General features: G+C 35.0%; 1 protein-coding gene across 2 annotated transcripts in view; it reads left to right on the top strand.

Annotated features, from left to right (window-relative positions):
- LOC136038637 (leucine-rich repeat-containing protein 24-like) overlaps positions 1-22,607 on the top strand; it is a 112,170-nt gene extending 89,563 nt beyond the window's left edge. For both annotated transcript variants that reach the window (XM_065721882.1, XM_065721883.1), the window contains exon 3: positions 16,017-22,607. In XM_065721882.1, the coding sequence (XP_065577954.1) occupies positions 16,017-16,492 (476 nt within the window). In that variant the 3' untranslated portion in view covers positions 16,493-22,607. The remainder of the gene's footprint in view (positions 1-16,016) is intronic.
- The last annotated feature ends 329 nt before the right edge of the window (positions 22,608-22,936 follow it).

Genomic DNA, 22,936 nt, shown 5'->3' on the forward strand with positions numbered 1-22,936 from the left:
TACTGAAAAACTTATGGATTTGATTTTTTCATCCATGGGGCTCTGCAAATGTGATGAATATCATAAAAGACATTTTAAGCTGCAATTTTTCAGTTTTTCCTGGGGAAATCTCCTTAATACCTTTTATGTTGACTCTCCCTCATCATCCTCTTTGTACAGATGTACGTTTGTATCGAAAGCTGCACGCCAGATAAGTTGTCTCTTTTACCGTTCTAAGGGAGTATTTAGACATGAGAATTGGCGGGATTTCCCTCTAATGATTAGGATCCTTTTCGCTTAAGAATTAAAGATCTCTAGATCCCTTCTCCCCAATGACGTTTCTAAGGTTTCTTAAAGTAGGGGGAAGGGGAGTTCTTCAAATTTTGGTGAGTTTGTTTGTTTGTCAGAATAGTAAGCAAGTAATCTTGACCCGGCTGACTGACCGTATTTCAAACAGTAGGTTGTACGAAAAGTGTGGTTCAATCCCGCTTTCTGGGGCTATAATGAAAGAAAGGTTGAGATGGCTAGGCCACGTTCTACGGATGAAGGATGACAGATTACCGAAGATTGTCCTTTTTGGCCAACCGTCTGGGGCTACACGGAAAGCAGGTCGTCCTTGTCTGGGTTGGGAGGATGTCATAAATAAGGATTTAAAGGAAATGGGAACTTCCTGGGAGGGTGTAAAGAGGGAGGCTTTAAATAGATTAGGTTGGAGGAGGAGCGTGCGTAGCTGTGTTGGCCTCAGGCGGCTTGGTGCTGCAGTGAGTTATTAGTAGTAGTAGTAGTAGTAATCTTGACCGCCTTTTTTGCTCGACAGGAATCCTTATGAACCAAGTTTTTATAAACAGATTCTTTCAAATACGGAAGCGAAAATTTCCCCATGCCAAGAGACGACCACTTCATCTCTTGTATCTACCACTACCCCGCGGTTTCCCCCCTAATAATTATCTGTTGATCGCTAAAACAGCATTTTTTGAAAGACTATTTTTTTCCACCTGGTGCCGGAGAGTGGGCAACCAGGCCTTTGCAAGGATGTTTTTTGTCTAAATCGCTTGTGAGAAATCGGAGCTCAAAATTGGAGGTTAATGCAATAATTAGTATAGGGCTAAGTGGCTTTGATTAAGCGGCGATACTAAGTTTGTTTTTATTGGCCAAAGATTCTACGTAACTTTTGTAGTCGGGAAGAGGTTGAAAGAGAAGGTTGAGACCTTTCTCAACATCAAATTAGAACGTACATTAATTCTTGGAAAATTTTGTTCTCCTAGCTCAAGGTTTCGTTGCCAGAACGAGGATGCCCTGGAAAGGTTTATACACTTATTAATAGGCGTATAGCTACTAGGCCCGATCCGACTAGCTTATTTGTGTAGATAATAATGGTAGATGGTAATAACCTAAGCTATAGATGTCAGATCTTAATTTTGTTTAAACGATAAAACAGGTCCCGTCGAATTTATCGCATAAACAAAATCAAGACCTGAGATCCAAAGCTTAGGTATGCTTTTTACCATTATTATGTTTTATATTTTATATATAATATTTTACCATTGACATTAAATTTTTATCATTAACATTAACAATCATTAACATTATATTAACATAACATTATTATACCATTTTACCATTATTATGTATGAGAGTAAGGTTGACCTCAGGTAATATATTGTTTGTGCAGGGCTCAATCTGTATTGATTTAATGGAGGAACATAAAAGAAGGTGACACATCCTTTTAAGAGTTGGTTTTCTAAACTAGGCCTTTATAAAGGGGCTAATTAGAAAGCATGCCATAGCCCAGGTAGGCTTTATCCTACCTTCAACTTACGTTAATTCAGGTTTCTTTCTCAAAAGATCAGAGACACAAAAACAATGCAATACGTGGAGCAATTGCTAGCAGCCTGTCTATACCGGGAGACAAAAACGGCTTTGTCATTTCAAAATTGCGCGTAAATTACTAATATCGAAGCCACAAAATCAGTAGTGATTTTCTTACACCCTTAATTTTGACACTTGTAACCACAGGAAAAGTGGTATATCACCATCACAATGCATCCGGCATTTCAAGTGCGTGGAAGTGTAAATCCGGTGACTAGGCATTATATTCAACGATGCTTGTATATAAAACAGCTCATTAGGTGTAAGCTGTTTTTGAGAGTCAATTTTCAGACGTTCATTTTGAGGGCCCATATTTGGCTGCGTTGTCTGATTTGTGGGTTGTTAGTACAGGGCCCATACTTGGTTTGCTGCCATTTATGGCCTTGCATGAAACAGTGGAATCTCGCTTTTTGTAGATTTAAATAATTCGACTTATGGTTTACACGAAGATAAAAAGATAAGATGGTATTTTGAGACCTCATTTCAATTTTTCGAGAAAAATTGTTTAAAACCTTAAGAAGAAAAAGAAACTATTTATTCCTAGTCATCACGTTTACCCCTTCGATTACTTGAGAAAACCCATACAGTTTGACAATTGAAAAACAAATGATATCTAAGCCCAATGTTGCCACCCGAAGAGAAAAAATCACTAAATTTTAGGTATTTTTCGGTTGATTGAGAGATTTTCTTCAGTAATCTAGTGATTTATGTGCTGATATAGTGATTTTTTGTTTGGACGATATAAAACATCGCTAGAAATAGTGATAAATCACTAGGGGTGGCAATCCGGCCACTTCTCTTTCTGCCTTTATTTTTGGCGTTGCTGCTAGTGAGTTCTCCTCTTCTCTTTTAGATCGTATTAGCATATAGTTCCTTCTGATAGGGGACATATGTCAAGCCAAGTTTGGGACCAAAAATGTTTCCTTGCCTCTGGATCAGATACTACTTTTTAGCAATATCAACTGAAGCCATTTTGCTTCGATGCACACTTTTTGGTCCTACGTTGTTTTTCTCTTTTTTTTCTTTTTGCTTTTGTAAGTACTAATGAAAGCTATTTCGCCAAAGTAAAATGCTATAAACTATAATCCCTTCAACACTTCACTAGAATCCCTTCAACACTTAACTAAAATCCCTTCAAAATTGCCAAGTAGCCTATTTGGCAACGCTGTTCCGGAATTCTTTTCCTTACTTAGCAATTATTTCAGCATATTTGCCAATAGTATTATCTCAGTAATTCTATGAAAAGACTAGAAATATAACCCAGAATAGCAACTTGATAAATCGAGTGTTTCTTTCTAATTGGATTTTGCTGCGAGTAATGTCATTACGCTCTAGCTTTATCCAAAACCGGATAAATAATTCAGGGAGACGAATTCATACTAGATGACAGACTTAGAAGAACTGAGCATTTCTTAGACAAAGCCTTTGAGATATTTGTTTTGACTACTTTTAAGCTTGTAGGTAACAAGGAGATTGCGTTTGGTACGCAAACAATACACAATAGACAACTCCAGGAGCCCTTTGAGGCATTAAGGGGAGGAAGTTGTGGATTAGGCTTTTATTCGGAATTTGTTCCGTGGGGGGCCATTCAATCGGGGTATGTATGTTAAAAACACAAATAATCGGCAAATTATATGACAAATAAAAAAAGTTATGGGTAAATCGTAATAACGTACATATTTCTGGGAAAGGACACAGGACTGTAGGTTTAGGTCTAGGGAGGCCTACCTATTTAAATACATCAGTTCTAACTCATAACCGACTCCACAGCCGTGCTAACGGGTCATATGACAATAATTTTTTTGCTATTTTTTTTCATTTATTTTTATTGAAATGCGTACTAGGAGCAGGAGTAAGTAAAATTATTTTTGCTCTGAGTTGCAATAGGACTAACTCCTAAATCTAACAACGCCTAGACCTAATTAAATACATTATATGCTTTTTCTTGACTTGAGAAAGTGAGTAGAAGTCATTTATGAAAATTTAAGGGTTGTGAAAACAAATTTTTCAATGACCTGCAATTCTTTTTTTATAATCTTCCAGAATTTCCACACATGTCAAACTCTGGGGGCCCACACATTGAAGCGAGAGGATATCCAAGCATATGTTTCATATACTATAGTTTTTTTCACGATTTTTTCGATAATGTCTTGAAGCCTTGGCACATCTCACTTATTTCTTTTTGTCATTTTTCGACTTTTGCCTCTTCTTGTATATAAATTTTTTGTGTGAGCGTATTTCCCTTTTCTCTGAAACTAGTTCTTGCGCATGTGTCGCTAAATTCACCTTGAAATTCACCTATAAAAGCTGGTACAACCTACTGTTCCTTTTCTTCTGAAATGGCTTCCAAGATAATATTCGATTCCCATTATGTATAAAAACGACAAGAATAACATTTCAGTCGAAAAGGGTATTCTCAATAGGGTAGGAAATAGGTTTCATTCTTTCCAATCTATTTCTGTGAAACATTTATCATCAAAGTAGATTTTCCCGAATCTTATACAATATTTTCTTTAAATGTTTCTGGTTGTTGAAGATTGAGTACTTGCTTTAAACTATGGAAATGGTTGAATAGGATGGAAAATTGAATCATTTTGCTAGTTTGATAATTTCTAATGTTACTTCAATAGAATTTGATGATTGAAATTTTAAGTGATAAAAGAGGCTTGAATACATTTTTTTATAATTTTCGTTTGTTAAATGTCGATTAAGTCAATCAACCTTGTTCTTCTAAATAGAAACGGAATGTCTAACATGGAAGGCTAAATCTTTTTATGTTGAAATCTTCCACCTATAAGACAAGAGGCTTCTTAAAAGGTTATAAAATCTCCATTAGCTACCCCGTGCTCCCTACGCCAAACGTGATCCTCGTTCCCGCAGCAGATGATCGGAAAGGTATGGTTGAGGTATTTTAACTTACGTTCTGCTTGTTTGATTTAAAATACAATAGTGTATGTTTTTATCTTGTGGAGCTCAAGTTTTTTTTGTCTTTTTATCTCTGTTTTTTTTTTTTTTTATTTGGATACAATCTTCGATAAATCTGGGGCCCAGTACTAAACTGAAGTAAGTCCAGATGCCATGGGACTCGTAATTGACGCTAGGGAGGGAGGGAGTATTATGGAATCCTTTCATTTGCATATCTACCTACAGGGCTACCAGATCTCAACCAAACTTGATAGGAAGTGAAAGCTAGTGCCTTAATCAGGCTTGTGGGACTTCTGGAAACATTCCAACCTCCACAAGGATGGGGGAGGGTCCTTAAGTTCTTGTCTTCAGAACGTATATTAAAATGCTTTGAACTCTGTGGGTTGGGAAGGGGGAGGAGATATAGATGTAAGGGGGAGGGGATGACATCTAGCAAAACAGATTGACCAATTGCCCAGTTGGATTGTCGGGTTCCTATATTCTTGTCCTCCGGAAATTCGATGGAAGGTTCCAGGCATCCGATACAAATCGACCGAAAGTAAGAATAAGTCTCCTAATTGTGGTTATGGGGGTGTTTACTTATTCTTATCTTTTTTTCTGTGGGGGGTGTCTATAAATTATTTTAATTATAAGATGTATCTGGACAGCTTGTTGGTCTTAACCAAACTTAGTTGGTTGTAATATTTAATGTCATATTTTTGCTTTTTGAAATCAGTGATTGCTTCGACTTTTTGGGAGAACAAAAAGAGGGTCCTGATCTTATGTCCTCAAGGCTTCTTTTAGAAACTGTTTTCATATATCAACCCAACCAACTTGGTCTAGACGGTGTCTGAAGTGTGCTGTTCGGAGGAACAGGCCCGTTCCAACCTTTGTAGGGGACGGGCAAGGGTTCTTTTTATCACCCAAACCTGGTTGGAGACAACAGCTAATGTCTTACTTTTTCGATTTTTTACTTTCCGAGCTTCTGGGACCGATTTGATGTCTTTGGGGGGGGGGGGGAGGTATCAGCACCATGAAATTTTCATTTAAACAAATCATGTTCATCGGCTACAGTTAGTGTCTCTTTTGTCTATGCTCGGCCGGGCCTTTGTGAGGAAAGAGGTCCATTATTGTTCCCTGCATCCCTAGGGCAAGAAAAGTATACCTTTTTGTATTAAGTAAATATATTTTAAACAAAGCTTTGCTGATGGAAGCAAAGAGCGAAGTTGAAACTTAAAACAAACAAAAAATAGTACCGCATAGCCTGGAGAACTAGTGCCTAGCTGAAAACATAAACCAACATATGATTTTGCAAAGTAAATAAAGTGCCTTAGGACTTTTTACACTAGAAAAGCATTTTATGATGTTTTTTTTTATGATTTGAAGTTGATCAGGGTTCAAGTTCAATCAGAAAGATATTGTCCCCGGTGTTGCTCTTCAACTGTGACCAGGGGGTCAAAGTCTCTGCAACATTTTGGGGATCTTGGAACTAAAAGTCAAATTTTCAATGTGATATACTAGTATCAAACTAAAGCTGCGAAGAGCCTAGTTCACATATTTTACGTTTATATAACCATTACCTCGCGCCACTTGTCTAATTTGCCCAAATTCAACGCCACTGACAGATTAATTGGGATCAAATATGTGCCAGGATTACCTTTTAAGTCCGCTAAGATTAACTAATTTCCTGAGCATCATTTTTCCTCCTCATTGCTAATTGTCTTGATTAATCAAAAAAGTGTCTTACCGTCTGAGCCCTACTGAACGAGGGGAAGGATGGCTAAGATATGTACGATGTAAATACTGCGATAATTGTTTAATAAGTCAATGAATGACAAATAGTAACACATTATTATTGGAAAAAATATTTTCTGAAAGTAATCTATTAGGATGTACTGTAAAAAAAAAATTGGCTAGGGCAAGACTTCCAAATAATTTTCCATTTTGTGTTGCCACGCGAGGATTAATACCACATGAATATTAGAAAAGCAGTGCTTGTATTGTTTTTGTTCCTTGAGTTGCTTTAATATTCTCTGTACATAATTAATTCCATGTAAAACATTGATGCTTATTAATTACACCGGCCTTTCTTGATGATTAAATAAAAAAAAACTAATTTTTTTAGCTGAAAGTAAGGAGCGACATTAAAACTTAAAACGAACAGAAATTACTCCATATATAAAATGGGTTGTCCCCTCCGCAATCCCTCGCTCTTTACGCTAAAGCTTTTAACTGTTTTAAAAAGTAGAATTGTGGCAAAGAGTCAAACTTTAGCGTAAAGAGTGAGGGATTGCGGAGGGGGCAACCCATTTTATATACGGAGTAATTTCTGTTCGTTTTAAGTTTTAATGTCGCTCCTTACTTTCAGCTAAAAAAAATAGCTTTTTTTATTTAATTTCTGAACGTTTTTGAATTAATGCATGTTTGGTTTTGGCTCTCCGCACATAAATTATTAAAATGAAATTTGTATATTAATTCTTTTTTTGGCTAAATGGCTTTCTCTTAGTTTTGATCAGACGATTTTGAGAAATAAGGGGTGGAGAAGGAGGCCTAGTTGCCCTCCGATTTTTCGGTTACTTAAAAAGGCAACTAGAACTTTTAATTTTTAACGAACGTTTTTATTAGTAAAAATTATACGTAACTTATAAATTAGCAACTTACGTAACAAACTTTCATAATCTTATATTTTTATTATGTATACAAGGGGGTTTGTATCCTCGTTAATACCTCGCTCTTTACACTAAATCTTTGTTTTGTCCCAAATTCTTTAAGAATGACCCCTGAATCAGAAAGGCCGTAGAATAAATAGCTGAAATTACTAAAAATACTTTAGCATAAAGAGCGAGGTATTTATCTCCTCCTAAATACCTCGCTCTGTATGCTAAAGTATTTTTAGAACCCCTCATATGCGTAATAATCTCTGTTCGTTTTAAGTTTCAATGCTACTCCTTCCTTTCATTTGAAAAAACGTTTTCATGTTTATTTTTCATTGTTTTCTTATAGTAATGCTAGAAAATCATGCGCCCTTTTCCTTGAATTTTTCTTCCCCCATGACAGATTGCTCCAAGGAAAGATCCTCCAACATAGCCCCCTCCCCTCAGCCCCACCCCCCAAACAAAATAAAATCCCCCTGAAAACGTCTGTACACTTCCCAATAACCATTACTATATGTAAACACTGGTCAAAGTTTGTAACTTGCAGCCCCTCCCCCAGGGATTGTGGGGGAGTAAATCATCCCCAAATATATAGTTATTATAGTTTTCGACTATGCTGAACAAAATGGCTATCTCAAAATTTTGATCTGTTGACTTTTGGAAAAAAGTCAACAGTTGCTTTAATGCCCTGCAATTTTTTTGGTCACTTAAAAAGGGCACTAGAACTTTTCATTTCCGTTAGAATGAGCCCTCTTGCGACATTCTAGGACTACTTGGTCGATACGATGACCCCTGGGAAAAAGAAAAAAAAAAAAAAAAAAAACAAATAAACACGCACCCGTGATTTGTCTTCTGGCAAAAAATACAAAATTCCACATTTTTGTAGATAGGAGCTTGAAACTTCTACAGTAGGGGTCTCTGATACGCTGAATCTGATGGTGTGATCGTTAAGATTCTATGACTTTTAGTGGGTGTTTCCCCCTATTTTCTTAAATAAGACAAATTTTCTCAGGCTCGTAACTTTTGATGGGTAAGACTAAACTTGATGAAACTTATATATTTAAAATCAGCATTAAAATGCGATTCTTTTGATGTAGCTATTCATATCAAAATTCAATTTTTTAGAGTTTTGGTTACTATTGAGCCGGGTCGCTCCTTACTACAATTTGTTACCACGAACTGTTTGATATAGATTGGGAATTGTAAAGTTCAGCTTATAGAAATTTATATTAGTAACACAGGGAAGGGCATGAATATTCTTGAAAATCCCACTAATCTACACAATATGCTGTCATAAACGGCGGATCGGCGCTTGTCTCCTTATCTCTGTTTGACCTTTTTGCTTTATTAGCGTTTTTGCAGGTTGTTCTTTCTTCTTTTATCTCTTTTTCCCTCTTTCTTTTTTCTTCAGTTTACTTCACTACTTTTATGTTTGTGGCTATAATTTAGTATTGCTATTATTTTTGTTATAATGAAAAAGCGTAGACACTAATGTAATGCAGTTAAATGGACGGTGGTCAGTAGAAAAACTTGTATAAAACGGAATTCAAATTTTACACGATGCATAATCTAAAATAAGCCTTTCATATTCAATGTTTATGACCTTTTAGTCAAAACACACAAAAAACAAACAAAGTGATTTATTTCTGGGAAAGGGTGGGCATTAAAAAAGAACTAGCATAAACTATTGAATTCAATAAATGTATCCATTGCGAATTAAGGGGGAGAGGTCGCAAATTTTTAAGATTTGTGGGATAAACAGATATAAAGCTCTCGGCACCTGCATGCATGTACTAAAAAAAACATTTATCATGGCATAGAAACTGTGTCATATAATGTAAATTTAATAGAACTATTCTTAGCACTCCCTTTTTCACAGCAGAATGAGACTATTTAAGAATTGACTGGGAACTTTCTTGTGGGTTAACATGGATGAAAAGATGAAATTTTTCTTGTGGAAACTTCTCCGAAGGAAACATGCATGATGACAAGGACAAAACTGAGTAACAAATGAACACGTGTCAACCGTTCAAAAATTTCTACGAATTTAATTGCAAAATGGGCCTAAGTCATAGTAGTATAATGATTTGTTTTCGAAGAACCGGGACTACTAGATCAGAGGCAATGCTATAGCTTTGCCGATAGTGAAGGCCATGAGGCTTTAATGTTTTATTATTTATTTGTTTACAATTGTTTTCCCAGAGGCACTTCGTTTTGAAGGCATGGTCGTATAACTTCAGAAGGGGCTCATTTGGTTGGAAATCGGAAGTTCTAGTGCTCCTTTAAGAGTCAAAAATGATTGGAGGGTAACTAGCCCCCCTCTTCTCCAACCCTCTTTTCCCTAAATACGTCTGATCGAATTTTTTATATTGCCACTTTGTTCAAATAGACCAAAGATCATATAAAAAAAACTCCGTGGATAACACAGCCCCCAAGAACCCGGAAGCAAGTGCTGTAAATTATGCCCTATGGGCATATAAAGTTTTTATGGAAGGGATGGTCGCATACACTTCGGAGGGGGCTCATTCGATTGTAAATCAGAAGTTTTAGTACCCTTATTAAGAGTCAAAAGTGATCGGAGGGCGACTACCCTCCTCTTCAAAGTCCTTTTTCCCAAATACATCCGATCAAATTTTTGATACAGCAATGGTCGTATAAACTCTTGAGGAACTTCATTCGACTGGAGATCGAAATTTATTATGCACCTTTTAAGAATCGAGAGTGATAAACAATTAGTAAGTCCCCCCTCCCCTTGTACCTTTTCCCCCAAGGGCATTTTATTAAAATTTTGAAATAGCTATTTTGTTCAAAATAGTCATAAATTCAAATTACTATAATTTAGGGGTTGAGAAATCCTTCACAAACCTTGGGGCAAGGATTGTAACTTATCGAAGTTGCCTATTATTAGAATATAAGGTTTTTTGTAGAAGGGGTGGTCGTATTAACTTTGGAGAGGGCTCGTTCGATCGGAAATTGAGACTTTTAATTCCCAAATATGTTCCATCGAATTTTTTATATAACTATCTTGTTCAAAATAGACCAAAGATCATATAACAAAAACCCCAAGGATAACACAGCGCCCCAGAACCCGGAGGCAAGTGCTGTAAATTATGTCCCGTGGGCATATAAAGTTTTTATAGAAGGGATGGTCGAAAATCCCTGAGCGAATATTCGCTCAGGGACAAACCTTAGCACATCTTAAAGAAAAAAAATATCGAACAATAGAAAAAAATGGTTTGTATTTAATTTTTCTTAGTTTGTTCAAATTGAAGGGCGTCCCCCTCGGTTGAAGCTGATCGGAGGAAAACAGATCAGAGGGCAGGTGCCATTTTTGGTCTTCAGCTGAATTATGTAAAATAAAAAAAAACTCATAACTTAGTAATTGCTTTGCTTATAATGCAATTTTGTCTATTGCTTTGATAAAATTGTAAATATAAACAAGTTTCTTCAAAAAGATGTAATTACTGGAATATAAATGACAGCTTTTGTTTGATATTTATTAACATTAGCCCCAAAAGTGGCTCAAATCAGCATATTTTGGTATGTTAGGAATGTGTCCATAGTCAACTAGTATCCAATCTTTTCTATATGTTTGTATGTTTTTCTGAATAATGAGAATTTTTAAAAGGGCAGTTTTTACAGACCTAGCAATATATCAACGCTGGAAAAGTTAATTGGGGAGCAAGTTGTCTTCGTGTATTCTTATATCACTTAATGAATTTCCTAGCTACTGTTCCCATCTACTTGACACAAAAGATATTGGAGATAAAAACTCATTTTCTCAGTGCCTCTTGACTTCAATCTCTTGTGGCTAAACTACAATTAAAAAGCATTTCCTCCTTTTAGCCTGATATTGCAAATGGTTAAATGGCCTTTTAATTAAATTTATTAAATCTTTTTATTAAACACATTTATTCCGGCAAATGTATTTTACGTGACTGTTTCTTGCTCTATAGGCTTCCTATAGATTTCCTTATAGACCTAGAGATTTGTTCAAGGATATTCTGATGCAGATAATAAGCAAATTGTATCAATCTGATTCGCCCCGTTTCGATAAAAAAAATACTGATTATTTTTAATATTATAACAAATATTGTCGTTTCATATTCGTACCTAAACACAGTGACGGGTCTTTTCATATTCGTGCCTAAACACAGTGACGGGTCTTTTCATATTCGTACCTAAACACAGTGACGGGTCTTTTCATATTCGTACCTAAACACAGTGACGGGTCTTTTCATATTCGTACCAAAACACAGTGACGGGTCTTTTCATATTCGTGCCTAAACACAGTGACGGGTCTTTTCATATTCGTACCTAAACACAGTGACGGGTTTTTTCATATTCGTGCCTAAACACAGTGACGGGTCTTTTCATATTCGTACCTAAACACAGTGACGGGTCTTTTCATATTCGTACCAAAACACAGTGACGGGTCTTTTCATATTCGTACCTAAACACAGTGACGGGTCTTTTCATATTCGTACCAAAACACAGTGACGGGTCTTTTCATATTCGTACCTAAACACAGTGACGGGTCTTTTCATATTCGTACCTAAACACAGTGACGGGTCTTTTCATATTCGTACCTAAACACAGTGACGGGTCTTTTCATATTCGTACCTAAACACAGTGACGGGTCTTTTCATATTCGTGCCTAAACACAGTGACTGGTCTTTTCATATTCGTACCAAAACACAGTGACGGGTCTTTTCATATTCGTGCCTAAACACAGTGACGGGTCTTTTCATATTCGTACCAAAACACAGTAACGGGTCTTTTCATATTCGTGCCTAAACACAGTGACGGGTCTTTTCATATTCGTACCTAAACACAGTGACGGGTTTTTCATATTCGTGCCTAAACACAGTGACGGGTCTTTTCATATTCGTACCTAAACACAGTGACGGGTCTTTTCATATTCGTACCAAAACACAGTGACGGGTCTTTTCATATTCGTACCTAAACACAGTGACGGGTCTTTTCATATTCGTGCCTAAACACAGTGACGGGTCTTTTCATATTCGTACCTAAACACAGTGACGGGTCTTTTCATATTCGTACCAAAACACAGTGACGGGTCTTTTCATATTCGTACCTAAACACAGTGACGGGTCTTTTCATATTCGTACCTAAACACAGTGACGGGTCTTTTCATATTCGTACCAAAACACAGTGACGGGTCTTTTCATATTCGTACCTAAACACAGTGACGGGTCTTTTCATATTCGTACCAAAACACAGTGACGGGTCTTTTCATATTCGTACCTAAACACAGTGACGGGTCTTTTCATATTCGTACCTAAACACAGTGACGGGTCTTTTCATATTCGTACCTAAACACAGTGACGGGTCTTTTCATATTCGTACCTAAACACAGTGACGGGTCTTTTCATATTCGTGCCTAAACACAGTGACTGGTCTTTTCATATTCGTACCTAAACACAGTGACGGGTCTTTTCATATTCGTGCCTAAACACAGTGACTGGTCTTTTCATATTCGTACCAAAACACAGTGACGGGTCTTTTCATATTCGTGCCTAAACACAGTGACGGGTCTTTTCATATTCGTACCAAAACACAGTAACGGGTCTTTTCATATTCGTGCCTAAACACAGTGACGGGTCTTTTCATATTCGTACCTAAACACAGTGACGGGTTTTTCATATTCGTGCCTAAACACAGTGACGGGTCTTTTCATATTCGTACCTAAACACAGTGACGGGTCTTTTCATATTCGTACCAAAACACAGTGACGGGTCTTTTCATATTCGTACCTAAACACAGTGACGGGTCTTTTCATATTCGTACCAAAACACAGTGACGGGTCTTTTCATATTCGTACCTAAACACAGTGACGGGTCTTTTCATATTCGTACCTAAACACAGTGACGGGTCTTTTCATATTCGTACCTAAACACAGTGACGGGTCTTTTCATATTTGTACCTAAACACAGTGACGGGTCTTTTCATATTCGTGCCTAAACACAGTGACTGGTCTTTTCATATTCGTACCAAAACACAGTGACGGGTCTTTTCATATTCGTGCCTAAACACAGTGACGGGTCTTTTCATATTCGTACCAAAACACAGTAACGGGTCTTTTCATATTCGTGCCTAAACACAGTGACGGGTCTTTTCATATTCGTACCTAAACACAGTGACGGGTTTTTCATATTCGTGCCTAAACACAGTGACGGGTCTTTTCATATTCGTACCTAAACACAGTGACGGGTTTTTTCATATTCGTACCTAAACACAGTGATGGAGGGGGGGGTTCCACTAACGCCGGTCTAAAGGACTCCGTTCCTCGGGAAAGCTGAATAAATGGGACATAAAATAAACTTTTGCACTTTGACCCCTTTCTCCCGCTAAAGACCTTTAGACCCCCTCCGCCCTAGGGTTTTTCCTGTTTTGAAATGGTAATATATGCACTTAGGGCTGTCATTGATTTTAAACGGTTCTTTTTTTCCTGACAGTTATATGGCCTCTTATATTCCGATTAGCAATAGCTTATCAGTGGTTTCACAAATCATTGATTATTTTTAGTTAGTCATAAGTAGAAATGTTGACTTTCTATCGATAAACGTACTTTTATCTTTAGTCGAATAATCAACTAATAAATTACAATAGGTCTCAGAGGGATCAGAGACCACATTCTCTTTTCCCCTAAATTGACGCCTGTTTCAGCATCAGTTACTTGATTCTCATAAAGTTATTATGCTCTTACAGTTTCTGTTTGCTGACATGGAAACGGTCAAAAGTCTCCGAAATTTATTTTGTTTTTCCCACCCCTTGGAGGGTTAGCGGCTGACATTCCCCTTTTCTGTAGATGTATTTATGGTAGCCATTTCTTATACTCCACGTTCCTTAAGAGTAATACCTTTTGAGGTAGACTTTGAAATGTGTCACAAAGGAGATAAATATTCCTGATGCCCTGTTGATTCAGATGTAATATTAGCAGTGTAGGTTACGTGACTGCTAAACCTACTGATATTTGATTATTTTACTTTAGTATTTACTTTGAACTGACTTAGAGCCTTGAAATGATTACAGAGGGAGGTTAAAAATTGGCGGACAAATCAAAAGTTTAAAAGTAAGGCTACTTGAAACCAATGGGGATGATAAATAAAAGTTTTAAGGAATTAGGAGAACTAGAAAGTCTAATTCTGTACCAAAAAATCGATTCGACATGGGATTACTGCTTAATATCAGTCATAGTGTTCGTTTTTTATTTCAAGCTGTTTGTATGATCTTATATTAAATGTCAAATATTAAAAAAAAAAAAAAAAATCAAGGTGAGATTAAGCTGTGTCTTATTGATGAAACGTGTGATTTCAAGCTGTGTCTTGATTAGATGTTTGGTCTGGAGAAAGCTTTAAAGTGTTTGCATGTTACTTTTAAATACCAGGGACACTCAAAATGAAATCTGATTCTTTAAATTGGTTAAGTAGAAACTTAGCCAATTTGGAATTCGGAATTTTTTAATTATTATTTTTAACGTAAAATTTTTATAAATTTTTTAAAATATAATTATAAAATAAATAATTATTTATATTATTTTTAATTATTTATAATTATTCATAAATAATTATTTGTAAAATAAATAAAAATTAAATTTATAAAATATAAAGTTTTTAAGAAAATTTGTAAGTGCCAGGGACACTCAAAATGAAATCTGAATCTTTAAATTGTTTAAGTAGAAACTTAACGAATTTGGAATTCGGAAAATTTTTAAGTATTATTTTTAATATAAAAATTTTTAAAAGAAATTATAAAATAAATAATTATTTATATTATTTATAAATAATTATTTTTAAAATAAATATGTATAATCATGTAGCTCTGGAAAGTGTAACTTTTCTAATTGATTTAGCAAAAGATATACATTGCCATTACTTGGCCTTAAACCAAAAAAAAAAAAAAAAAAAAAGGTGACTGAACGATTAAAACTGTGCAAGAATATAACCCTAACATCTTGTTTTCTAATAGGAATTGAAAAGAAATGCGTATATCATTGAACAAGTGAAAATCGAAGTTATACATTAATGTGTAAGTTCTATAAAATTAAAGACTTCAAATCACTACTTTATTCATTTTCCAAATAAAAGGAAATATTTCCAATTTCCAAGGAAAATAATTTATTTATTTTTCAAATAAAAACCTTTTATTTCCAAAAAGACTTCAAAAAGGCTTACCTGCTGAAAGAATATTTTTAAAGAGACTCAATCTTTTGTTGACTGTTGATGTATCAGTAGAATCCTTTTTTTCTTCTGAATCGAAAAGAACTTAATTTTTTTACTCAATTTTGAGATATTCGCACTAGCCTATATTTGTACAGTAGCAAACGGTTATACAACCCCATTGATTGTTGAAATACTTGACCATATGATGAACGTCAATCCCTCTCTATACATAGAAGAATCATCCAAATAATATAGCATAAAGAGTATTGAAGCATTTCCTTTTTGTGTGAATTTTTATCGTTATTCAAAGCATAATTTACATTTGTAAAGTACTTATTAAATGTTTTTCATGTTAGATTGTTCCCATTTGTGTTCTTTCTATATGCTATATATTTTTGGTTTATATATAAAATTTCTCGTTTAGGTCAAAAACAGTCTCTGCCAGCTTACTATTTGCCAATGCAAGAAGTTGATCCCACACAAACTTCAAGTTATGCTCCACGTGTTGGTATGTCTGCCACTTTACCTAGAAGCACCCCAAATATGCTGGAAAATAACGAGACCAGTGCTTTGCTAAGTGACTCTTTCATGGGGGTTATTCCTCCTCCTAGACTAGAGCCTGATTTAGAATCGCCAATGTCAAGAGCCAGTATTGCTAGCACAGTGTTGTCAGTAGACGGGAGGAAGAAAATTCCGCCTGTTGTGGCGCCCAAACCTAAAAGACCCATTAGTGGTGTGGCACCAGTGATTATTGAAGGTGAAGTGCTAACTGGAGATTCGCCCAGAAAAGTTCCGCCAAAACCACCTCCAAAGCCCAAGAAGAGGCTTTCAGTGGCAGAAAGTGTTGCTGAAGTTCCAGAAGGATTTGAAGATGAGGGTGAAGATGGCACTGAAGTATAGCAAATGAGCTTTTAACAAAATACTTTTAGATATATTAACTACGGTGTTTATTCAGTGCCTGTGAGTGTTAGTTTTTCTGTATAATGAAAACCTCAGAGTAGAAACCTTCTCTAAGATTTTTATCAAAGAAAACATTCTATTTTTCCCCTTTTCATTCACTTGAATTTTGTATTATATTTTTTAATTGAATTCAGACTTTATTTGGTACTACCTCTTATATTAACTAAGATACTTTTAAGTGTTTTAACACTATAAAAATAAAGGAATATGTAATCATACAATATTAAACGATTAGGATTTTCTTAAATAGACTTATTTAACGATGTGAGATTTTTTTTTTAGTATTCAAATAATAGCCCACGAAATTCGTCAGTATATTAACGTTAAAGACTAAAAGAAAAACATTCTAGTTAGAGACAACTCAGTACACCTGAATATATATAACCTAATAAATAAAGCGGCCAATATAATTTTACTATGATTCATGGCCCTCATCCATGTCTATATAGCAACACTTGAAAACAAAGTTCTCCTTTTGTCTGAACACTTTTTTTTTATAAAGGCTAAATCAGAAAAAATTTAGCCACTGTTTTCATATAAGGTTTTACTCGGTAAAGCATTATTATTTAAAAAAGGATAGAACTGTATCATGTATCACTTTCATTCTTTTCAGAAAATAAGACCGTTCTTTTGGCTGAATCTAGTCAGATAGACTTAACAGTTAGTTTCTCTACAGAAAAAAAAAAAAAAAACGAAAAAGCGCTCAGGTCCAGGCCTGGACCTGACTGGACGAAATAGGACGAATTTTGCAACTAGTCTGAGCGAGCCAAAACACCTGTCAACAGAGAGGTATATCAGAGGTACAGAGGTACAAGACCTAAAATGCTCCGCAAAAGGGTTTAGAGTCTGTTTACTTGGTTTTGCCCTTAAGGTGTGAGGAAAGGGAATAAATTTACATTTGGAACCAGGATTTAGAATCTTTATTCCAACTTTTAAGACCTTCTTCTAGTGTACTATATTGATGTCCCATATAGCCCCTTTTACTCTGCTTTTCTGGTGGCTCGGGGGACCATCGACCTTTTATTCCATTTTGGACGTGGACTAAAAGGACTAAAAAAGGACGTGGACCAAAAAAGAGAGTAAATAATTATAGATCTATAGCTCAATAAGATCCTCTTAAAATATGCTTGATTTAAAAAGGATATGATATGTCGAAAAAAGTTTCTCAAATAAAGTAGAATTTTCCCGAATCAAAAAATTTTACTTTACTGGAACAGATGTTGGATACCAATTTTCATGTTATGAAGAAAAACAATGTCTCCTAGTGTACTAAAGGCTAAAATACGAGATCGCGGCTATTCAGTCTTGTTTTTCTCCACGAAAAAAAAGCCAGACACCAGATTTATGAATCCTCCAATTAAAAGTGAATTAAGACAAGAAAAAGGGCATTATCGTTGAACCGTTATTTGAGTTATTTTTAATTTAATTGTAAGTATTCTAAACATTCCGCTTTTGTCACAAATGGGTTTCTAATCAATTAATTAACAAGACTCTAATGGGATACATTAGTGTGGTTTGAGGGGGTTTTAGAATGATGAGGAGCAGATTTGAATCACTTCAAGTTTAAATATAAGAGTGCATTATTGTTAAAACTAAATTACTCTTATCTGGGGCTGCTACTGGCTAGGGATAAGGACCAGGGAAAACCGTGTCCACAAATCACTAAATATGAGTTTAAAAACAGAAACATGGTAGTGTCTTGTCCTAGTTTGTCTCCCCCCCCCCTTGAACATAATGGATTCGATTTACGAAAATTGACAGGCTGGGGGTGGAAAATGTCATTTCCAAAGTATAGTGGGGGGGGGGGGGAAACGGGTCATATTCATAGATGTATATTTATTTCATAATAGATTGGGAGACCAGTCTTGATTGGGACAAAAGTATTTAAGAGCCTATTGGTTAGAGGCTACCTGACATAATTTTATTTACTGTATACCAAATGGTATATGGTATACTTATTAAAATTATCTAATTCGCCAAAAATTGTGAACGACTGTGTTTCGCGCGTAAACTAACGGCCATGTGAACTCAAATGAGGCAGCGAAAAAAAAAGAATTTTTTTTTTTAAATCACTAAAAGAAAAAATTATTAAATTAAACATTAAGTCGCTATAACTAGTAATAAAGAATCGGGGACGACAACAGTACATGATACATTAATATGTTTTGTGAATGGTCCCATCTCTAGGCGAGATTTAGAAGACAACATCTATTGTGTTTTAGTACACTTTGGGTGCGCTTCGAGCTACTACCATTATTAATATATATCTTGTCATCAATTTCTTCAAAACTTTATTCTTACAACATTGGCAATTATTGACTGTAATTCCAGTCTGTTCAATGCCCTTAAGTAGGTTTTATCATCGCCATCTATCTTACACATTGTAAAAAACTGATTTTTTGCGTCTATCAACATGATACTGAAACTTCAAAAATGTAAAAAGTGGCTCTTGCCATATTTTATTTTCAAGGCTTTGCTAATTGTAATCAATTTCTTCATTTATTCTTAAAACATCGGCAGTTATTGACCATAATTCCAGTCTGTTCTATACCCTTAAGTAGGTTTTATCATTGCCATCTATCTTACACATTGTAAAGAAACTGATTTTTTACGTCTATCAACGCAAAGACTATCAGAAAAGCGATACGCAACTGGCTATGGGTGCAAAGCAGGGCTTTCACTCCTTGAGATTTTCTTCGAGGTCTTGAAACTTCAATTCTTAGCGTACTATCTTCGGAAAATTGTGTATATTAACTCTGAAAAAGTGTATTAGCTGATTTATAATTAATATTAAATATATTGGGATATTATTAAATTCTCTTTGGTAATCCTGCTGTCAGGCTAATGTTTCTCCTTAAGTCGTCTTTAACTGATCAAATTAGAGATCAATTTGACAAAGTCCAATTAACAGAAATTAGAAAAAGAAGGTTTGTTGCTGTTTTGAATTCTAATTTACCCATCATCTGGTAAGGAGATATTTCATCTGGTCAGATATTTTGCTTTAGGTGGATTAGCTTGCAAAAATCTTTGTCAATTCTAGAATTGACTTAGTCAAATTGGCCTCTAAAAAATAGTAACTATTTTATGGTAGAAAAAGTCTGTTCCTATTTTTAGACTTAATGTATATTTATTATGGAATGTTTTATGTTAAGGATCAATTAAGTGCTTTGATGCTAAAACTTCAAAAATGTAAAAAGTGAGCCTTGCCATATTTTCTTCTGAAGGCTCGGCTAATTGCTCCTTGTATAATTCAATTTAAAGCGACGTTTTAAAAACTAGATCTAAAAATTTTTTCTTCATTTCAAATCACTATTATAGACTTAGCAATGATTTTTTTGTACATTTGAAAAATAGCCCCGAGTTGGAACCCATCTGTCCATCCTTAGTATGTCTCTAAACTATCTGCGCGTTTTCATTCCCCAAATCAGGGTATCAAACCCTGTCTATGATACCAAGCAAGTTTTTATGCCCAATTTCTACCTTTCGATACTAAATTCATTTAACCTTGAATATTAATCAGATGATTTGTAGGTATTTGACAATAATTAATCTATTTCAACGTTTGGAAACTATGCTGCATACCCTTACGTCTATTTACTTTCTTAAACTTAATTTCAAAAAAGGTTTTTAGCATTTGCTAAATCAGAACAATTAACGTCTATTTATATCTTTTATTTTGGAACACAATTTAAATATGCACGGGGTTCGGAGGAAAGTCTCTATTATGACAAGTTGTGGGATTTTTAAAAGTTTTTACGTTTAAATTATGTTTATGCTAAATATGGTTTGGACAAGTCTTCCACGACTACATCCAAACCTCCACAGAATGATGGATATTGGCGTGAAGACTTCTCCCCCATCCCCTGGGAAAATTGAAATATAAAAATTGTATAAAGACACTCTTTTTGGTATTTTGTCATCCTCTCCCAGCAAAAATACTCTTGATTATTCGCAAAGGGTTCGGTCTGTTTATCTTCACTGCTGTGTCACTTTGTCATAGTTCTCTAAATCTTAATTCTTTCTTAAGCATTGAAAATAAATTAGAATTTTATGTTTTTCTTTCATTCTTGCTATGAATAGCAACTACTATTACCCCCTAGGAACTGATCTCAGACCTAGGCACCAGGGGCCAATATAGCTGCTTACGCTTCTGATCCCATCCCAACCTTCCTTGGATTTCTACCCTCCACTTCCTAACATAAAGTTCCTACTTCCTTCGAATCTTTTCTTGTGACCTTTTCCCATTCTACCATTCTATCTTGCTTTTTGTCGTCATTTTCTTGGTAATATTAAAATTAGTTTTATTTAAAATGCTAAGCCATGTCATAATGTATTTGAGTATGAGTACGTTATCCATTTCTCTCGGTTAAATAAACTATGAAAAGTATATACTTCATCCTCTATCCCATCCTGCTGAACAACAGAAAAGAACAACAAAAGAAAAATTTACCATAAGACGCGATCCGACTTAAAGACCCAGTTTCGATTCTGCAAATCAGAGAAAGATACCCAAGAAGAAAAATGAATGGAGGTACATCCCTGCTTCTCAAAATCGAAATACATAGTGTTGGATAAAGTGTATTAAGATACCTTAACCAACTGTAAGTGATGAGGGGAAATTGTGTTCTAGTTGTGAATCCTGTATTGAATGCCTTTCCTTGCTAAAATGTTGTTAATCCATTTGCGTATGAGAGGTTGCTATTTTAGTGTATTCATTGAAATGCGTTCTTACATTTTTTTTTTCACTATAAACCAAACTTTGAATTTGTGACATATGCTTTGTCTTCAGATAGTTTAATTTAGTTATTTAATATCCGGACCACAATAAGATTTTACTAATGCCAAGATTTAGCTAGTGCTAATTTAAGTCAAACGAAATCTTTCAACCAATCAGAAAATCCTTTTAAAAATCTGATAGACTCAATTTTTTGTTATCTAAATCTTGATGTTAGTAAATTCTTATTGTGATCTTGGTATTCCTTTGTGAACCTTCTTTTTTTATTTATAAACAAGAAGAATTCCTTATTGGTTGAACAAAACATTTTAAGGAGATTTGTGCCTTAAAGTTTGAGATCTCCACATGTGACTTGTACAGTTTGTAAATATGTTTATTTACTTCCTAAGTTAGTAACATCCATTTTTTGCTATGTATAACTATAATCCATATGTATAACTATATATATATATCTTCGTCGAGTATCTATACTGTGCATCTAATCTTTGGTTTTGGGTAAGGGTACCAAGTTGTCATCTGTCTGGATATAATTTGATTTCCATTAAGTCTGGATTCCAAGTTTGAGTTTAGCCGGATACCGAATTACAGACAATACACCTTTTGTGGTAATGTAGAAGACTTTCCTGCACCTTTGTTGTTTGAAGGGGGAGGGGCTACCCTACCCAGAACAGTTATTATTCTTCCAAAGAAGCAGCTGTCAATGAGTAAAGTTTCTAGAACAGGGCTGCTACAGGAAGTCCTCAATGAGTTTTTTTGTTTAATGTTGCTATGGGGACACAAATTGTTTTTGTATAAGCATAAATATAACCTTGGGTGAATAATTATTCCAAAAGGGAAGCGTGCTCTTATCTGAAAAAAGGGGCGGGTTAAAACAGTTCTTGGGATAGAGGCGTCATATTTTATATTAAAAATTACACATCTTATGTATTTCTGACCTTCAAGGAGCGGGGAAGGGGGAGGGTTAGAGCTTGCATAATTTATTTGTGCTCATCATTTGTGGGCTCCTAAAATGTATTGGTTTGTTTAGAACTTATACCTTGTTGAAATAATTAAATCGTAAAAAAAAACTATTTGATCGAAGATTTGCGTCAAGTATCACCTTTCATTCTCATACAAATTGAGAAAATTGCAGGTATTGCGGGCATTTACATTCTTTGACTTGACTTACTTACTTTTTTAAAGTAAATTTCAAATTGTGTATTATTAAATTTTTTTTACTTTTTGTAGTCTTACTCTTTGGACAAACAGAAAAGGTACTCGGCAGTATATGGTTAGCTCAATTTTTGTGAAAAGTTAGTGAATAAATTTTATCGGAACTGATTGGTTGTTTGTATTATAAGTCTTGATTGTTATATTTTTGCAGACTATTAGAAACAATTGTTGTGACATGACCTAGTCAATTTGGCTACTAAAAAATAGTAACTGTTTTATGGCAGAAAAAGAATATTCCTATTTTTTAGAATTGATGTATATTTATTGGGGAATGTTTTATGTTAAGGATCAATTAAATGCTTTGATGCTAAAACTTCAAGAATATAAAAAGCGGACTTTGCCATATTTTCTTCTCAGAGGCTCGGCTAATTGTTAATTCGATTTAAAGCGAAATTTTAAAAACTAGATCTAAAAATTTCTTCTTCATTCAAATCATT

The sequence above is a fragment of the Artemia franciscana genome, chromosome 18, assembly GCF_032884065.1.
Source record: "Artemia franciscana chromosome 18, ASM3288406v1, whole genome shotgun sequence".
In the NCBI taxonomy this organism is placed as follows: domain Eukaryota; kingdom Metazoa; phylum Arthropoda; class Branchiopoda; order Anostraca; family Artemiidae; genus Artemia; species Artemia franciscana.